Source organism: Cherax quadricarinatus, chromosome 71, assembly GCF_038502225.1.
Source record: "Cherax quadricarinatus isolate ZL_2023a chromosome 71, ASM3850222v1, whole genome shotgun sequence".
Lineage (NCBI taxonomy): Eukaryota > Metazoa > Arthropoda > Malacostraca > Decapoda > Parastacidae > Cherax > Cherax quadricarinatus.
Window position 1 is genome coordinate 23,702,501 of NC_091362.1, and position 21,730 is coordinate 23,724,230.

At 39.6% G+C, this 21,730-nt stretch overlaps 1 protein-coding gene across 1 annotated transcript in view; it reads left to right on the top strand.

The window, feature by feature from the left end:
• The first annotated feature begins 269 nt into the window (after positions 1-269).
• The window catches only part of Aptx (aprataxin), a 63,786-nt gene continuing 42,325 nt past the window's right edge, over positions 270-21,730 (top strand). The window contains exon 1 of the mRNA XM_070100180.1: positions 270-487. Coding sequence (XP_069956281.1) covers positions 323-487 — 165 coding nt within the window. The 5' untranslated portion in view covers positions 270-322. The remainder of the gene's footprint in view (positions 488-21,730) is intronic.

The window sequence follows — 21,730 nt, forward strand, 5'->3', positions numbered from 1 at the left end:
CCCAGTCCCTGGACGCATTATGTGCCTTTGTAATCTTTTGACTTCCACCTACACCATGGGTATAGGATGCATAATAAAGATATTAAAGAGGGAAGGCTAAGGGCTGATGTTATGGAAAGGGATCGACAGAAGCGGGAAGGGTCCTCGATCGGTGGCGGAATAGGAAAAGAAGAGTCTGGTGGGGAAATACGATTGGGAAGGGACCTCTGGGGAGAGGGATGGGATTGTCTGGTGGTGAGGGGTGGGGGTTATATGATGATGGGAGGGGGAAGTTGACGGTAGGGAAGGGGTGAAGGAGGCAGAGTTACTATGGCCAGGCAAGATGGCTGCTGCTACACCAAGTAAGAGAGCAGCTTCTGACACCACCACTTTGCAGCCAGCCAAGAAGACACATTGGTCCCAGGGGCTTCTAGCTTCCATGAACGACCCAGATCTTGTAGTAGAATCTGACGAACGGATGGTTATCATCAAAGACAAGTATCCCAAGGTAAAAGAAGCCTTGGTAAAGAGTGCAGTAGAGTAGCAGTAAGTGATGGCGACTGTGGTCTTTCTTGAACCCGCAATACGGGCCGATTTGCTGTTGAATTTTCTTGTGTGCACGGACGGGTGTCCTTTGACACTTAATTTTCACTCCCACATGACACGGGCTGTCATTATGCACAACTATTATAAACTGCCTAGGCATTGTACATTATTACTAGTCAAGTAAGGCTCAATATAACATATGACTTTAAGAATGGCAAAAAATTGAGTCATTTCAAAGTTCAGTAAATTAAAAATGATCTGATGTGTTACTCGTTTATATGTAACTGATTTAAGATTAAATATTTATCTACATGGCTAAAATGAACAGCTGACATGTTAGACTTTTGACGAAGTAGAGTATATGAAATAAATAAATATAAATATATATATATATATATATATATATATATATATATATATATATATATATATATATATATATATATATATATATATATATATATATATATATATATACACATTATAATATATATGTAACTGTATTTATGTATCCCTGAATAAACTTGCTAAACTTTTATTGTATGCAGATGACAGTGGTCAGCTAGTGTCAGGTAAAGACCCACTAATTAATGTACAATCACTGGAACTAAGTGTTATGGCTAATGGTTAGTAGACAAACTATTACTACATCCTTCCGACAACAGAAGCCATGTTGTGTGTCAAAGAAAGTAAACTAAAAATAATAATAATCTGTATTTCTACAAGTACATGTTCAAGGTATACAGGCGTAGCTGACATCAGTGACATACGACTATATAGAAAGCCCCTTGTTAGGCAGAGCATTTCAGGCAAATTTGGTCAATTTTGGCTCAGGATACCTCGCACACCAGTCCACAACACCCAGGTACTTATTTTACTAATAGGTGAACATGGAGAGCAGGTGTTTTAAGGAAAGACGTCCTAATGTTTCCACAGGTACCTTTAATGTCTGGTGTAACAGGGAACCCATCACGTCAGTATTTTCCGTGAAATATCTGGGAATCTCCTTTGACTCAAGCATGTCAGGAGAATTGATAGTAAACATTGTACTAAAAAAAAAAGCAATGCCAAGTTAAAGTTCCTCCATAGACAGGCATGGTGTCTACCTTCAGAGGCTCGCAGGACCTTATGTCTAGATTTTATGCAATATCATGTGGATTATTCATGGCCTTCATAGTGCTCTGCTCAAACAAAAAAAAAAAATGAGAAGAAAGACAAAAAATCACCCAGAGGAAAATGTTGAGATTTATCCTGGACTAGAGTCCAAGAGAGCATATAGGCTACCATAAATTACAACAACTGAATATGCTGAATGTAGCACATACAGTAAATCAGCTGAAGTTAAATAATGTGTATAAAATTGCATACAAGTACTGTCTGGAATATCATGATGCAAATTTTGTCAAACTTAGGAACCAAAGCTGAAATAGTACTAGGGAGAGTGAACACAGATTTGTAGTACCCACAGTAGGAAGTCAGGCCTCAAGTGTGTTTTATTATACAACAACAATAATAATAATAATAATAATAGTTTATTTAGACATGATACATAGTTGTACAAAGAATTATAGTAGTTGGGTGTGTACATGCCAAGAGCCCCTTTTATGCAGAGCATTATGGACAGGCTTAAAATAAATGAATGGAACAGATTGTCTGAATATATCAAGACCAGTCTTAGTATGAACCAGATCAGAAAGAGACCTGAAGGTTAAGCAAGCAAGTTTGTGTTTCCAGGTAAACTCCAGGTACAGATAAACATAAATACAATTATCATATTTATTTATTTATTTTATTTATTTATTAATTTGAACATGATACATAGAAGTACAAAGAAATACAGTGGTTAAGTGTAACATGCCAAAGCCTCTTGTATGCAGAGCATTATGGGCAGGCTTAAAATTAACTTAAGATTAACTAAGCAATGATATATTCAGTGGTAAAGCATTATTGTAAACAGATAACAATTAAGCACAAATGAGTATTTCAAAGACAGGTCATATGGTCATTTACTGTGTTGCTGTGCATTAAGTAGAATGGAGTATTCTGTTAGGTAATTAATTAAAAATAACAAAGTTTGATTGGGTCACAGGTTAAACATTTATGAGATACAATTATTCAGTATTTATTTGGTTGTGGGTGAGTAAGTGATTTTTAAGAAGAGACTTGAATTTATAAACAGTGTTTCTTTTATATTCACAGGTAATGAATTCCAGAGTTTTGGGCCTTTTATGTGCATTGAGTTTTTGCATAGTGTGAGATGGACACGACGAACATCAAAGAGTGATCTGTGCCTTGTGTTATGGTCATGTGTTCTGTTGAGGTCGGTAAGGAGACGTTTGAGGGGAGGGTTTATATCCGAGTTAAGTGTAGTAGGTACAATAATAAGTATGGATGTTTTGTATGGTGAGTAGGTTTAGTGTTTTGAATATTGGTGGAGTGTGCTGCCTGTAGAGGGAATTTGTTATTCTGACTGCAGCCTTTTGTTGGGTAATTAATGGTCTGAGATGGTTTATTATTGTTGAGCCCCATGCACAAATTCCATAGGTGAGATAGGGGTAAATAAGTGAGTGGTATAGGGCCAGGAAGGCTGACTGTGGAACATAGTACCGTATCTTCGATAGTATGTCTACGGTCTTGGAAATTTTCTTGGAAATTTGTTGTACGTATATGTGTTTGAAATTTGAGTCTATTATCAAGGTGCTGTATAGTCCTTGTGGCTTAGCGCTTCTTTTGATTATAATAATAATAATATTATCAAGGTGGATTCCTAAGAATTTTCCCTCTGTGAGCTTTGTGATAGGTGATCTGTTTATCATTATGTTAAGAGGGACATCTGTAGCTCTGTTACCAAATTGAATGAAGTAGGTTTTGTGAATGTTGAGAGTAAGTTTGTTAGTCCTCATCCAGGTAGATATTGTCTGTAATTCGGTATTCACAGTATTGGCTAGCATGACTGGGCTCAGGTGAGAGAAGACGTATGTAGTGTCATCTGCAAATAGTGTGGGTTTGAGTAGTTGCGATGCATTTGGTAGGTCATTTATGTAAATGAGAAAGAGAAGAGGGCCAAGGACACTTCCCTGTGGGACACCAACTGTAATTGGCTGTGCGGAAGAGTTTGCCCCATTTGTGTACACATATTGGCTTCTGTTGCTGAGGTATGACTTTAGGTAGTTGAGGGAGTGCCCTCTTATACCATAGTGTGACAATTTTATGTGGAGCAAGTCATGGTCAACTGTATCAGAAGCTTTACGTAAGTCAATGAAGATCCCCAGTGGGACTTCTTTTTTCTCTAGTGCAGTGTATATTTGTTCTATCATGTGTATAATAGCATCATTCGTATTTTTATTAGGCCTGAACCCAAACTGACAGGGGTTGAGTATGTTGTGGGAGATGAGGTAGGAATAGATTCGCTTATGAATTAATTTTTCGAAGATTTTAGAGAGAGGGTGTAAGTTGGATATTGGCCTATAGTTATTCAAGTCTGTTTGGTCTCCTCCTTTATGGATCGGGGTGACCCTCGCTGTTTAGAGAACTGTAGGGAAGGTAGAGGATTCGATGGATTTGTTAACCCTTTGACTGTTTCAGGCCCCTTTCTGAAACTCATTCTATGTCAATAAATTTTTGAAAAAAAAAAATTATTTTTTCTTATGAAATGATAGAGAATCTTTTCCCGATGGTAATGACACCAAAAGTTCGAAATTTGGTCGAAAACTCATGGAATTACGCTCCCGCGAAGTTAGCGGTCTCGGCGACATATGCGTATCGGCGATTTCGCCGACTTTGAGCCCTATTTTCAGCCAATTCCGTTGTTCCAGTTGACCAAACTCATAGCTATTTCTTTAGAACTCCATTTTATCTATCAGCTGAGTACAAGAAACCTCCCATTTACCAATTTGGACTACCCACTATGGTGGTCAGAAATTGGCAATTTGGCCAATTTCACACAAACTAAAAAAGATGCCAATTTCAAAATAGGGTCCAGAATAAACAAGGTAGACATTCTTGGCACTAAAATAACATATCCTCTGTTCATTAGTCACATCTCTAGGCCCCTCTTATATTATTATTGCTTTCTATTTTGATTTTTTATTCATACAAAAAAATACAAAATTTACTGTTATGCAGACTACTGCATTATTGTAAAAATGGTATAAATAATATCAGTGCACTAGTGAAAGAATATTAGACTCCCCAGTTGACGTGTATTGGACGTGTGGTGTGATTTGTTTACTCCTGAACATTGGTAAAAATCGAACATTTCTGCTACTTTGAGCTCAGTTTTAAGGTCGTTTTCATCGTCAAAGCAATGAAAATCATCTCTATTTCTGTAATACGTTTTCCATTTTATCACCTAAGACCATGAAAATGCAAATACATCGATAAATACTATACGAAAATACACCTCAAAGTCGGCGATTTAATCCAAAAAAACGATCAGTTTTTTTTTCTCATTATGCACTGTGTGCTGCAGGATTTTTTTTATGTGGTGCACACTGACCACACAGACCCATTCTCTCACATGTGGGCCTACCAGCTTTCTTCCGCTTGATTTGAAGCCGCTAGAATTATTGAGTATAAATACGTCAGAAACAGTGGCGCTTAAGACGTATTTATACGGCATAAACAGTCAAAGGGTTAAAGAGTGTTGCAATGATTGGTGACAGCACTTGTGATGCTTTTTTGTATATAAAGGGTGGTAAGGTATTTAAATCTCCTGTCTTTTTTAGTGTGTTGATAATAAGGGAGACTTATGTTGGGTTAGCCGGAGCTATTAACAGTGTGTTCGGGTAGTTGCCAGTGAGGTAGTCATTGGGTGGAGTATTTGAGCTTGGGATTTTATTGGCAAGGTTTTTTCCTATGGTGGAGAAGAAATCATTGAGTCTGTTTGCTGTTTCAGTTGGTGGGAGTTGGGGTTCATCTGGTTTTGTTAGTTCAATTGCACTATTTTGTGATATCTTTTTTGTTCCTAGAATTTCTGATAGGGTTTTCCAGGTCTTTTTTATTTCACATTTTAAGTTGGATAATCTGTTCTAATAATACAATTTTTTTGCCCTTCTTATCAGGCTGGTTAGGATTGATGAGTAACGTTTCGTTTGGTCTCTGGTTATGTGACCCATTCTGTACTGTTTTTTGTATAGGTGCTTTGTATTTATGGATTTGAGGATGCTGTGTGTTAGCCAGGGACTGTTCAGTCTCTTAGCTGTCATCTGTTTAGTTTTTTAGGGCAGTGCTTGTTATAGAGGTATTGGGTCTTTTTTAGAAAATTATTAATACATTTGTCAATATCTGTATAGATTTGTAGCTCAGTGTGCCAGTCAATGTTTGTCACTGCTGTTGTAAAGTTATTAATGGCTGCCTCATTGTGAAGTCTGAAAGTGACTTTAGTAGTGTCTTGGGGTAATTTGCCTAGACTAGTTATGAGGAAGGTAGGGTAGTGGTCTGTGGTATTATCTCTGATTATGCCTGATTTTAAAGGGTGTTGGTCCAGATGTGGTCTAGTAGGGAAACACTAGTCTCTGTAATTCTTGTAGGTTTGATACTGTTGGTAGCAACAAGCAGTTACTCATGGTGTTTGTGAATTTAGTAATGTGTGGGTCCTGGTCTTGCAGGAGATTTATATTGAAGTCACCTGAGAGTAGTAAGTGATCTTTATTCATGATTCATGTGTGCATCAGTTATCATATTTCCTAGGTTTTCACTAAAACAGCTAATGTTTGACTGTGGTACTCTGTAGATGTTTATCACTGTGAGAGGTTTTTGTAGGTATTTGGATTTGAATTTAGCTATTATATATTCCCCATGTTCATCCCTTGTGCAAGTATTAGTGATACATTCTAGTTGGTCTGAGTAGTATACAGCTGTGCCACCCCCTTGTTGATCTGGCCTACAGTTGTGTATGGCTGTGTAACCAAGAATGGCATAGACATCTGTAGTATCAGGCTTTAGCCAGGTTTCGGTGAGAGTAATGATGGACATACTGGCATGTAGGGAATTTAGTAATGCTATGAGGTCATCGTAATGTTTGCTTAAAGATCTGATATTGTAGTAAAGACAGTTATGTTGTTGTTGGCTCTGAGAAGTGCCTTTGATTGTTCTGCTGTGTAGTAATTACAGTTACTGTTTGATTCATTTAAGTCATTCAATAAGAGGTTGGTATCAGGATCAGATAGCACTAACATCCCATATCATAAAAATCTTTGAGAGGCTTCTAAGAAGCAAGATAGCCAACCACCTAGATACCCATCAATTACACAACCCAGGGCAACACGGGTTTAGAGCAGGTCGCTCCTGCCTTTCCCAGCTACTGGACCACTATGACAAGGTCCTGGATGCTGTAGAGAATAAACAAAATACAGATGTAGTATACACAGACTTTGCAAAAGCTTTCGACAAGTGTGACCATGGTGTAATAGCACACAAAATGCGGGGTAAAGGAATAACAGGAAAAGTTGGTAGATGGATCTACAACTTCCTGACAAATAGAACACAAAGAGTAATAGTAAACAGAGTAAAGTCCCAGGCAGCCAGGGTAAAAAGCTCTGTTCCACAAGGCACAGTACTCGCTCCCGTTCCATTCCTCATCCTCATTTCTGACATAGAGAGATGTAAGCCATAGCTCCGTGTCTTCCTCTGCGGATGACACCCAGATCACTATGGCAGTGACCTCTATTGAAGACACTGCGAGACTCCAAGTGGACATCAACCAAATCTTCGAATGGGCCACTCAAAACAATATAAAGTTCAACGAGGAGAAATTTCAACTACTCAGATATAGAAAACATGAAGAAATTAAAAATGTGTCAGGGAGGCCTGGTCACAGACCGGGCCACGGGGGCGTTGACCCCCGGAACTCTCTCCAGGTAAACTCCAGGTATACCACAAATTCTAACCATACAATAGAGTGGAAAAGTAATGTGAAGGACCTGGGAATGATAATGTCAGAGGATCTCGCCTTCAAAGACCACAACAGTGTATCTACAGTGGACCCCCGCTTAACGATCACCTCCCAATGCGACCAATTATGTAAGTGTATTTATGTAATCGCGTTTGTACGTGTATGTTTGGGGGTCTGAAATGGACTAATCTACCTCACAATATTCCTTATGGGAACAAATTCGGTCAGTACTGGCACCTGAACATACATCTGGAATGAAAAAATATCGTTAACCGGGGGCCCACTGTACTTCATCTGCTAGGAAAATAACAGGATGGATAATGAGAACCTTCAAAACTAGGGACGCCAAGCCCATGATGATTCTCTTCAAATCGCTTGTGCTCTCTAGGCTAGAATACTGCTGTACACTAACGGCCCCCTTCAAGGCTGGCGACATTGCAGACCTGGAGAGTGTACAAAGAACTCACGGCACACACAAGTGCGATAAGGCACCTAAACTACTGGGAACGGTTGAAGGTCCTTGATCTGTATTCCCTCGAACGCAGGTGAGAGAGATGCATGATAATATACACTTGGAAGGTCCTGGAGGGATTAGTACCAAACCTGCACACGAAAATCGCTCCATATGAAAGCAAAAGACTTGGCTGGAGATGCAACATTCCCCTGATGAAAAGTGGGTGCCACGAGTACACTGAGAGACAACACAAGTGTCCGGGGTGCAAGACTGTTCAGTTGCCTCCCAGCATACATAAGGGGGATTACCAATAGACCCCTGGCTGTCTTCAAGAAGGCACTGGACAGGCACCTAAAGTCAGTACCTGACCAACCGGGCTGTGGTTCGTACGTCAGCTTGCGTGCGACCAGCAGTAACAGCCTGGTTGATCAGACCCTGATAAGAGATAAGATTTCGTTCGGATTTTTAACCCCGGAGGGTTAGCCACCCAGGATAACCCAAGAAAGTCAGTGCGTCATCGAGGACTGTCTAACTTATTTCCATTGGGGTCCTTAATCTTGTCCCCCAGGATGCGACCCACACCAGTCGACTAACACCCAGGTACCTATTTGCTGCTAGGTGAACAGGACAACAGGTGTAAGGAAACGTGTCGAAATGTTTCCACCCGCCGGGAATCGAACCCGGGCCCTCCGTGTGTGAAGCGGGAGCTTTTAGCCACCAGGCCACCGGGCCTGGTCCCAGACCAGGCCAGGGGGCACTGACCCCCGAAACCCTCTCTAGGTAAACTCCAGGTGTGTGTGTGTATATATATACAGGTACCATCCAACTTACGACCGAGTTCGGTTCAGACAAACCAGTCGTAAGTAGAAAAGGACGCAAGTTGAACCTTGCTACTGAATATCAACATCACATTTTTGTAATGACTTTATTTTATTGTTTTATTTTGGTATTTCATTTTTTACTTTACTTTTTATGCTGTTAGTACTGTATTTTATACTGTAAGGTTTAGGATAAACACTGTGTACATCACAAACAGTTGTTTATTTCCCAGAAATTTGGCATAGAAAACAAGGTCGTAAGTCAAATGGTCGTATGCCGAGCAGGTTGTAAGTCGCTTGTTTACCATTGTTTTTAGTGGTTTTTCTTGCAGTGCAACTGTGAAATTAGTAAAGATGGCTCCAAAGAAAGTTCCTTGTAAAGTTCGTGTGGTAAAGAAAGTGAGAAACACCATGGAATTTAAGTGTGAAGTGATACAAAAATATGACAGTGGTATGAAGGTGGTGGAACTTGCCAGGATGTACAGCAAGAATAAATCAACAATTACATCCATCCTGGCAAAGAAAGAACAAATCAAAGATGCTAATGTTGCAAAAGGAGTAACTTTTCTAACTGAACAAAGGCCACCAATAATAGAAGAGATGGAAAATTTATTATTATTGTGGATTCAGGAAAAACAATTAGTGGGAGACAGTGTTGTGGAGTCGATCATTTGTGAGAAGGCAAAGCAATTCCATGAGGATCTTACAAAGAAAATGCCTGGAACAAGTGCTGCAGTTTGTGAATTTAGGGCCAGCAAAGGATGGTTTGATAGATTTAAGAAGCGTAGTGGCATACACAGTGTTGTAAGGCATGGTGAGGCTGCAAGTTCTGACAAATGGGCAGCTGAAAAGTATATTCACGAATTCCAGGACTATGTAAAGGCTTAAGGATTCGAAACAGGAAGGATGATGAAGCGCCGTTTTTGGAAGAAAATGCCAAACAGGACCTACATTACCCAGGAGGAAAAGGCACTGCCAGGACACAAGCCTTTGAAAGACAGGCTTACTCTTTTGTTGTGTGGTAATGCTAGTGGGGATTTCAAAGTGAAGCCTTTACTCGTGTATCACTCAGAAAATCCCAGTGTGTTCAAGAAAAACAATGTCATGAAGAATTGATTGTGTGTGATGTGGAAAGCTAATCATAAGGTATGGGTCACAAGGCAAATTTTCAAAGAGTGGGTTAATGATGTGTTTGGCCCAAGTGTGAAAAAATACCTCCTGGAAAAGAAATTGTCACTCAAGTGCCTCCTGTTACTGGACAGTGCTTCTGCACATCCCCCAGACTTGCAAGACTAAGTGTTTAGGGACTTCAGTTTCATCACAGTGAAGTTCTTGCCTCCTAACACCACTCCTCTCCTCCAGCCCTTGGACCAGCAGGTCATTTCTAACTTGAAAACACTACACAAAAGCAGTGTTTCAAAAGTGCTTTGAAGTGACCTCGGACACTCAGTTGACCCTAAGACAGTTCTGGAGGAATCACTTCACTATCCTCCATTGCATAAGCCTTATAGGTAAGGCTTAGGATGGAGTGACTTCCAGGACTTTGAACTCTGCTTGGAGAAAACTGTGGCCGGATTGTGTCCAAGAGAGGAATTTTGAAGGCTTTGAGGCTGACCCTGACCCTGCCTACCCTGTGGACTCTATTGTGGCACTGGGGAAGTCCCTGGGGTCGGAGGTGAGTGGCGAGGATGTGGAAGAATTGATGGAGAACCACAGGGAAGAGCTAACCACTGAAGAGCTGCAAGAGCTTCATCTCGAACAGCAACAGACTGCAGCTGAGGAACTTGCTTCAGAGGAGGAAGAGGGAGTGAAGTAGGTGCCTTCTTCAGAGATTAAAGAGGTGTGTGCAATGTGGACTACGGTGCAAGCTTTTGTAGAGAAACACCACCTTGACAAAGCTGAAACAAGCCATATCTACAACATGTTTAGTGACAAAACCCTGTCCCACTTCAGGGAAATCTTAGACACACCAGAAACAGAACACTCTGGACAGTTATTTTGTGAAACAGGGGCCCAGTGACTCTCAAGCTGGTCCTGGTGTCAATAAAAGACAAAAGGGAAGTAACCCCAGAGAAGGCTTTGCTACCTAAAGTCTATGGAGGGGGATTCCCCTACCAAACACTAACTCCTCAATTCAATTCAATTCAATTCAAACTTTATTCTCTATAAGTATTACAATGCTGAGTTTACAGAATTTGGTTATTGTGTGGTTTATATGTAGTAAAATAATAATTACAGAGTGTACCACTAGAACGCCTAGCATGGCTAGGCATTTCGGGCAGACTTATATTAATCTTAGGTTTAAAATGTTACAGAATTATGAGATAAGTTGGTATTATGGCTAAGTGACTAAATACTAGTTGTGAGTTTAGCAATGTGAATGCTTTTGTTTTGGCACTATACATAGTTTCAGTATTGGAGTATCACAGGCCAACTTTTGACAAGTTAAGATTCATTATTTTGAGATTGAGATTGATATTTCTGTTTATGGTCAAATGGGTGAGTGAGTGTAAGTGTGAACCACCAGGTGGTATTCGTATTATTAGTTGACAGGGTGTATCAGGGAGATAAGATGTTTTCTGATGGTAGTTTTGAAGGTGATGAATGTGTCTGCAGTTTTGGAATTTTCAGGTAGGGTGTTCCAGATTTTAGGGCCTTTAACATACATTGAATTTTTGCAAAGGTTTAGTCGGACACGGGGAATGTCATAGAGATGTTTGTGTCTGGTGTTGTGCCTGTGGGTTCTGTCACAACTATCAAGAAAGCGTTTTAGGTCAAGGTTAATATTGGAATTTAAGGTCCTGTAGATGTAGATTGCACAGTAGTAAGTGTGGATGTACTGAACAGGGAGTAAGTTTAGATCTGTGAAGAGTGGGGGGGTGTGTTGCCAGGGATGGGATTTAGTGATTATTCTTACTGCGGCTTTTTGTTGGGTTATTATTGGCTTTAGGTGTGTTGCTGCAGTTGAACCCCAAGCACAGATAGCACAGGTGAGGTATGGATATATAAGTGAATGGTATAGTGTGAGAAAGGCAGTTTGCGGCACGTAGTATCATATCTTGGAGAGGATCCCAACCGTTTTGGATACTTTCCTCCTCCCTATCTTCCAGAAGCCAGCATTAGGTATGTAATACTTACATAATTGTTAAAAAAATGATTTTTTTTGCGAATATTTTTGTTTGGAACAGAAGAATTGTATTTCCATTAATTCTTATGGGAAATATTAATTCGGTTATTGGCCGACCTTCTGGAACGGATTACGGCCAATAACTGGGGGTCCACTGTATATCAATAACAACACTGCAACTGGCTAAGGATTCGAACCCACATTATTTTGGCCCTGCCTTGTGGCAAGCGAAAATAACATGACGCCTAAGCCCACAGAACCAAACAGTCCTAGGATTGTGTGGTTCAGTGGGCTAAGGAATCATGTGATTTTCGCTCACCACAACGCCGGGCCAAAACGACATAGGTTTGAATCCTCGGCCAGCCAGTGTTGTGTTGTTATCAATTCCATACCACTTGTTCGTAGTCACAATAAAATATTCTGTGTGTGTGTGTGTGTGTGTGTGTGTGTGTGTGTGTGTGTGTGTGTGTGTGTGTGTGTGTGTGTGTGTGTGTGTGTATATATATATATATATATATATATATATATATATATATATATTATATATATATTATATATATATTATATATATATATACAGTGGACCCCCGCTTAACGATCACCTCCAAATGCGACCAATTATGTAAGTGTATTTATGTAAGTGCGTTTGTACGTGTATGTTTGGGGGTCTGAAATGGACTAATCTACTTCACAATATTCCTTATGGGGAAAAATTCGGTCAGTACTGGCACCTGAACATACTACTGGAATGAAAAAAGTTCGTTAAGCGGGGGTCCACTGTATATATATACGTATATATATATATATATATATATACATATACACACATACTAGCAATGGGCTAGTAATCCCTTCTCCTGTAGACATTTACTAAAAAAGAGAAGAAGAAAAACTTTATAAAACTGGGATGCTTGAATGTGCGTGGATGTAGTGCGGATGACAAGAAACAGATGATTGCTGATGTTATGAATGAAAAGAAGTTGGATGTCCTGGCCCTAAGTGAAACAAAGCTGAAGGGGGTAGGGGAGTTTCGGTGGGGGGAAATAAATGGGATTAAATCTGGAGTATCTGAGAGAGTTAGAGCAAAGAAAGGGGTAGCAGTAATGTTGAAGGATCAGTTATGGAAGGAGAAAAGAGAATATGAATGTGTAAATTCAAGAATTATGTGGATTAAAGTAAAGGTTGGATGCGAAAAGTGGGTCATAATAAACGTGTATGCACCTGGAGAAGAGAGGAATGCAGAGGAGAGAGAGATTTTGGGAGATGTTAAGTGAATGTATAGGAGCCTTTGAACCAAGTGAGAGAGTAATTGTGGTAGGGGACCTGAATGCTAAAGTAGGAGAAACTTTTAGAAAGGGTGTGGTAGGTAAGTTTGGGGTGCCAGGTGTAAATGATAATGGGAGCCCTTTGATTGAACTTTGTATAGAAAGGGGTTTAGTTATAGGTAATACATATTTTAAGAAAAAGAGGATAAATAAGTATACAAGATATGATGTAGGGCGAAATGACAATAGTTTGTTGGATTATGTATTGGTAGATAAAAGTCTGTTGAGTAGACTTCAGGATGTACATGTTTATAGAGGGGCCACAGATATATCAGATCACTTTCTAGTTGTAGCTACACTGAGAGTAAAAGGTAGATGGGATACAAGGAGAATAGTAGCATCAGGGAAGAGAGAGGTAAAGGTTTATAAACTAAATAACAAAAAAGGCACAATACCGTGACTGGAACGATACACAAATAACCCGCACATAAAAGAGAGAAGCTTACGACGACGTTTCGGTCCGACTTGGACCATTGACAAAGTCACACTGACTTTGTCAATGGTCCAAGTCAGACCGAAACGTCGTCGTAAGCTTCTCTCTTTTATGTGCGGGTTATTTGTGTGTGTGTTTATGAACTAAAAGAGGAGGCAGTTAGGGCAAGATATAAACAGCTATTGGAGGATAGATGGGCTAATGAGAGCATAGGCAATGGGGTCAAAGAGGTATGGGGTAGGTTTAAAAATATAGTGTTAGTGTTCAGCAGAAGTTTGTGGTTACAGGAAAGTGGGTGCGGGAGGGAAGAGGAGCGATTGGTGGAATGATGATGTAAAGAGAGTAGTAAGAGAGAACAAGTTAGCATATGGGAAGTTTTTACAAAGTAGAAGTGATGCAAGGAGGGAAGAGTATATGGAGAAAAAGAGAGAGGTTAAGAGAGTGGTGAAGCAATGTAAAAAGAGAGCAAATGAGAGAGTGGGTGAGATGTTATCAACAAATTTTGTTGAAAATAAGAAAAAGTTTTGGAGTGAGATTAACAAGTTAAGGAAGCCTAGAGAACAAATGGATTTGTCAGTTAAAAATAGGAGAGGAGAGTTATTAAATGGAGAGTTAGAGGTATTGGGAAGATGGAGGGGATATTTTGAGGAATTGTTAAATGTTGATGAAGATAGGGAAGCTGTGATTTCGTGTATAGGGAAAGGAGGAATAACATCTTGTAGGAGTGAGGAAGAGCCAGTTGTGAGTGTGGGGGAAGTTCGTGAGGCAGTAGGTAAAATGAAAGGGGGTAAGTCAGCCGGGATTAATGGGATAAAGATAGAAATGTTAAAAGCAGGTGGGGATATAGTTTTGGAGTGGTTGGTGCAATTATTTAATAAATGTATGGAAGAGGGTAAGGTACCTAGGGATTGGCAGAGAGCATGCATAGTTCCTTTGTATAAAGGCAAAGGGGACAAAAGAGAGTGCAAAAATTATAGGGGGATAAGTCTGTTGAGTATACCTGGTAAAGTGTATGGTAGAGTTATTATTGAAAGAATTAAGAGTAAGACAGAGAATAGGATAGCAGATGAACAAGGAGGCTTTACAAAAGGTAGGGGATGTGTGGACCAGGTGTTTACAGTGAAACATATAAGTGAACAGTATTTAGATAAGGCTTAAGAGGTCTTTGTGGCATTTATGGATTTGGAAAAGGCGTATAACAGGGTGGATAGGGGGGCAATGTGGCAGATGTTGCAGGTGTATGGTGTAGGAGGTAGGTTACTGAAAGCAGTGAAGAGTTTTTACGAGGATAGTGAGGCTCAAGTTAGAGTATGTAGGAAAGAGGGAAATTATTTCCCAGTAAAAGTAGGCCTTAGACAAGGATGTGTGATGTCACCGTGGTTGTTTAATATATTTATAGATGGGATTGTAAGAGAAGTAAATGCGAGGGTCTTGGCAAGAGGCATGGAGTTAAAAGATAAAGAATCACACATAAAGTGGGAGTTGTAACAGTTGCTCTTTGCTGATGACAGTTGCTCTTTGCTGATGACACTGTGCTCTTGGGAGATTCTGAAGAGAAGTTGCAGAGATTGGTGGATGAATTTAGTAGGGTGTGCAAAAGAAGAAAATTAAAAGTGAATACAGGAAAGAGTAAGGTTATGAGGATAACAAAAAGATTAGGTGATGAAAGATTGGATATCAGATTTGAGGGAGAGAGTATGGAGGAGGTGAATGTATTCAGATATTTGGGAGTGGACGTGTCAGCGGATGGGTCTATGAAAGATGAGGTGAATCATAGAATTGATGAGGGGAAAAGGGTGAGTGGTGCACTTAGGAGTCTGTGGAGACAAAGAACTTTGTCCTTGGAGGCAAAGAGGGGAATGTATGAGAGTATAGTTTTACCAACGCTCTTATATGGGTGTGAAGCATGGGTGATGAATGTTGCAGCGAGGAGAAGGCTGGAGGCAGTGGAGATGTCATGTCTGAGGGCAATGTGTGGTGTGAATATAATGCAAAGAATTCGTAGTTTGGAAGTTAGGAGGAGGTGCGGGATTACCAAAAGTGTTGTCCAGAGGGCTGAGGAAGGGTTGTTGAGGTGGTTCGGACATGTAGAGAGAATGGAGCGAAACAGAGTGACTTCAAGAGTGTATCAGTCTGTAGTGGAAGGAAGGCGGGGTAGGGGTCAGCCTAGGAAAGGTTGGAGGGAGGGGGTACAGGAGGTTTTGTGTGCGAGGGGCTTGGACTTCCAGCAGGCAGGCCTTGGTGGGAATTGGCCAGTGTGATAATAATAATAAATATATATATATATATATATATATATATATATATATATATATATATATATATATATATATATATATATATATATATATATATATATATGTATATATATATGCAAAACAACCACTCTGAAAGAATAGAGAAATTCCAAGCGCTTTCGTGACTACTCACATTATCAAGGAACTATGAAAGTGAAGCATCCAAGGAAGCTATATAAGGGGTCCGGCCAGCACCTCGCTATCAGATCCCACAACGGTTAAACACGTGACGCGCGGCGAGCCAACTTGGATAGGTCCTTTGCACAACTCACCCCCAAGCTATTCTACCCAAGAAAATTTAAAAATTATTTGTCCAGTGTATTATTAAATTCTTCCCAAATTCTATTAATTATAAATGGATCTAATTTATATAAACCAAAGGAAATATTCATATTATTGTCAAAACTGCTTTTTATGAAACAAGATTCAATTATATTCCTGTCGACCATGGACTTGCTTGATACTACTTTCTCAACTTTTTGAAAATCAATTGGAAGGTTAAAATCTCTTACATGAATAAATAGAGCATTGGAATCTTGTCCAGTTCTAATGCTATATTTATGTTGTTTTAATCTTAGTTCGAGATTTTTACCAGTTTGACCGTAATAAACTTTATCGCAAATTTTACAAGGAATCTTATAGACACATCCATCAGCATTTTGGGGGGAATTCTTTATCAAAAGTTTTTTTACTGTATCAAGATTTTTGAATACAACTTTAATATTAAAAGTCTTAAGAAGAGAAGGCATATCAACCAAGTTTTCATGGTAAGGGAGAACCAACATATTTTTAGTTGAATAAGGCTGGTTGCCCCTTTTTGGATTATAAAAAGTGTTTTTAGCAACTTTAAAAGATTTATCAATTACATTTCTTGGGTATTTTAAATCATTACCTATTTCATAAATTTTGGATATTTCCTCATCTATGAACTCAGGACTACAAATTCGTAAAGCTCTCAAAAACATTGATGAGAAAACAGACAGTTTGGACCCCCGCATAACGATATTAATCCGTTCCTGAGAGCACATTGTTATGCGAAATTATCGTTATGCGAATGAATTTTCCCATAAGAAATAATGGAAATCAAATTAATCCGTGCAAGACACCCCAAAGTATGAAAAAAAAATTTTTTACCACATGAAATATTAATTTTAATACACACAAACTGAAAAAGACATGCACAGTTACATGACACTTACCTTTATTGAAGATCTGGTGATGATTGATGGGATGGGAGGAGGAGAGAGTCTTAGTGTTTAGAAGGGGAATCCCCTTCCATTAAGACTTGAGATGTCAAGTCCTTTTCTGGGGTTACTTCCCTTCTTCTTTTAATGCCACTAGGACCAGCTTCAGAGTCACTGGACTTCTGTCGCACAACATATCTGTCCATAGTGGCCTGTACCTCTCGTTCCTTTATGACTTTCCTAAAGTGTTTCACAACAGTGTCAGTGTAATAGTCACCAGCACGGCTTGCAATAGCTGTGTTAGGGTGATTGTCATCAAAAAAGGTTTGCACTTTAAGCCACATTCCACACATTTCCTTAATCTTTGAAGTAGGCAACTTCTTCTATTTCTCTCTCCCCTCCTCCGAAGCAGTTTCCTTAGGTCTGGCCTCTTGCTGTTGAAGTTGATCTAGCAGCTCATCAGTGGTTAGTTCTTCATTGTCCTCCTCCACCAACTCTTCCACATCATCCCCACTAACCTCCAACCCCAAGGACTTTCCCAATGCCACAATGGATTCCACAACTGGCATTGGATTCCCAGGGTTAGCCTCAAGCACTTCAAAATCCCTTTGGTCTACACATTCTGGCCACAGTTTCTTCCAAGCAGAGTTCAAGGTCCTCTTAGTCACTCCCTCCCAAGCCTTACCTATAAGGTTTACACAATTGAGGATATTAAAGTGATCTCTCCAAAACTCTCTTAGAGTCAATTGAGTTTCTGAGGTCACTACAAAGCACCTTTCAAACAGAGCTTTTGTGTACAGTTTTTTGAAGTTTGCAATAACCTGCTGGTCCATGGGCTGCAGGAGAGGAGTGGTATTAGGAGGCAAAAACTTCACCTTAATGAAGCTCATGTCCCCATAAAGTCGCTCTGCCACGTCTGTAGGATGGCCAGGAGGCACTTAAGGTCTAATTTATTTTCAGTTAGGTAATCTTTCACATTGGGGGCAAATGCATGGTGTAACCAGTCATAGAAAAAGTCCCTAGTGACCCATGCCTTACTGTTTGCCCTCCACAGCACACACAAATTAGCCTTGAGGATATTCTTTTGCCTGAATGCTCTGGGAGTTTCTGAGTGATACACTAATAAAGGCTTCACTTTGCAATCACCACTAGCATTGGAACACATCAACAGAGTAAGCCTGTCTTTCATAGGCTTATGTCCTGGGAGTGCCTTTTCCTCCTGAGTAATGTAGGTCCTGCTTGGCATTTTCTTCCAAAACAGGCCTGTTTCATCACAATTAAACACTTGTTCAGGTTTCAGTCCTTCACTGTCTATGTACTCCTTGAATTCCTGCACATATTTTTCAGCTGCTTTGTGGTCCGAACTGGCAGCCTCACCATGCCTTATCACACTATGTATGCCACTACGCTTCTTAAATCTCTCAAACCAACCTTTGCTGGCCTTAAATTCACTCACATCATCACTAGTTGCAGGCATTTTTTTAATTAAATCCTCATGCAACTTCCTAGACTTTTCACTTATGATCACTTGAGAGATGCTATCTCCTGCTATCTGTTTTTCATTTATCCACACCCATAAGAGTCTCTCAACATCTTCCATCACTTGCGATCTCTGTTTCGAAAACACAGTTGAACCTTTGGCAAGAACAGCTTCCTTGATTGCCGTTTTGTTGGACACAATAGTAGCGATGGTTGATTGGGGTTTACTATACAACCTGGCCAGCTCGGAGACACGCACTCCACTTTCATACTTAGCAATGATCTCTTTCTTCATCTCTATAGTAATTCTCACCCTTATTCCTGTAGGGTTGGCACTAAAAGCTTTATTGGGGCCCATGGTCACTTATTTTGCAGATAAAATCACCAAAAACACTGTAATAATATGAAATGTTCCGATTGTATGCTTGGATGTTACCGCGGAGGCTGGCTGGTAAACAATGCCACCGGTGGAACATGTGAGGCTGGCTCTGGCCGCACATTAGACACGTCTCGGACGAATAGCGTTGAGCGGGTTTTTTAGCGGTATGCAAGGCAAAATCTTAGCGATAAAATGTATCGGTATGCGGATTTAATGTTAGGTGATGCCAACGGAATGCGGGGGTCCACTGTATATATATACTATACATGTACATATATATATATATATATATATATATATATATATATATATATATATATATATATATATATATATATATATATATATATATATATATATATATATATATATATATATATATATATATATAAAATATATATATATATATATATATATATATATATATATATATATAAAATACATATATATATATATATATATATATATATATATATATATATATATATATATATATATATATATATATATATATATATATATATATATATATATATGCAAAACAACCACTCTGGAAGAATAGAGAAATTCCAAGCGCTTTCGTGACTACTCACATCATCATTATCCTTGATAATGTGAGTAGTCACGAAAGCACTTGGAATTTCTCTATTCTTTCAGAGTGGTTGTTTTGTATATATATATATATATATATATATATATATATATATATATTATTATTTTATTTTATTATCACACCGGCCGATTCCCACCAAGGCAGGGTGGCCCGAAAAAGAAAAACTTTCACCATCATTCACTCCATCACTGTCTTGCCAGAAGGGTGCTTTACACTACAGTTTTTAAACTGCAACATTAACACCCCTCCTTCAGAGTGCAGGCACTGTACTTCCCATCTCCAGGACTCAAGTCCGGCCTGCCGGTTTCCCTGAATCCCTTCATAAATGTTACTTTGCTCACACTCCAACAGCACGTCAAGTATTAAAAACCATTTGTCTCCATTCACTCCTATCAAACACGCTCACGCATGCCTGCTGGAAGTCCAAGCCCCTCGCACACAAAACCTCCTTTACCCCCTCCCTCCAACCCTTCCTAGGCCGACCCCTACCCCGCCTTCCTTCCACTACAGACTGATACACTCTTGAAGTCATTCTGTTTCGCTCCATTCTCTCTACATGTCCGAACCACCTCAACAACCCTTCCTCAGCCCTCTGGACAACAGTTTTGGTAATCCCGCACCTCCTCCTAACTTCCAAACTACGAATTCTCTGCATTATATTCACACCACACATTACCCTCAGACATGACATCTCCACTGCCTCCAGCCTTCTCCTCGCTGCAACATTCATCACCCACGCTTCACACCCATATAAGAGCGTTGGTAAAACTATACTCTCATACATTCCCCTCTTTGCCTCCAAGGACAAAGTTCTTTGTCTCCACAGACTCCTAAGTGCACCACTCACTCTTTTTCCCTCATCAATTCTATGATTCACCTCATCTTTCATAGACCCATCCGCTGACACGTCCACTCCCAAATATCTGAATACGTTCACCTCCTCCATACTCTCTCCTTCCAATCTGATATTCAATCTTTCATCACCTAATCTTTTTGTTATCCTCATAACCTTACTCTTTCCTGTATTCACCTTTAATTTTCTTCTTTTGCACACCCTACCAAATTCATCCACCAATCTCTGCAACTTCTCTTCAGAATCTCCCAAGAGCACAGTGTCATCAGCAAAGAGCAGCTGTGACAACTCCCACTTTGTGTGTGATTCTTTATCTTTTAACTCCACGCCTCTTGCCAAGACCCTCGCATTTACTTCTCTTACAACCCCATCTATAAATATATTAAACAACCACGGTGACATCACACATCCTTGTCTAAGGCCTACTTTTACTGGGAAAAAATTTCCCTCTTTCCTACATACTCTAACTTGAGCCTCACTATCCTCGTAAAAACTCTTCACTGCTTTCAGTAACCTACCTCCTACACCATACACTTGCAACATCTGCCACATTGCCCCCCTATCCACCCTGTCATACGCCTTTTCCAAATCCATAAATGCCACAAAGACCTCTTTAGCCTTATCTAAATACTGTTCACTTATATGTTTCACTGTAAACACCTGGTCCACACACCCCCTACCTTTCCTAAAGCCTCCTTGTTCATCTGCTATCCTATTCTCCGTCTTACTCTTAATTCTTTCAATTATAACTCTACCATACACTTTACCAGGTACACTCAACAGACTTATCCCCCTATAATTTTTGCACTCTCTTTTATCCCCTTTGCCTTTATACAAAGGAACTATGCATGCTCTCTGCCAATCCCTAGGTACCTTACCCTCTTCCATACATTTATTAAATAATTGCACCAACCACTCCAAAACTATATCCCCACCTGCTTTTAACATTTCTATCTTTATCCCATCAATCCCGGCTGCCTTACCCCCTTTCATTTTACCTACTGCCTCACGAACTTCCCCCACACTCACAACTGGCTCTTCCTCACTCCTACAAGATGTTATTCCTCCTTGCCCTATACACGAAATCACAGCTTCCCTATCTTCATCAACATTTAACAATTCCTCAAAATATTCCTTCCATCTTCCCAATACCTCTAACTCTCCATTTAATAACTCTCCTCTCCTATTTTTAACTGACAAATCCATTTGTTCTCTAGGCTTTCTTAACTTGTTAATCTCACTCCAAAACTTTTTCTTATTTTCAACAAAATTTGTTGATAACATCTCACCCACTCTCTCATTTGCTCTCTTTTTACATTGCTTCACCACTCTCTTAACTTCTCTCTTTT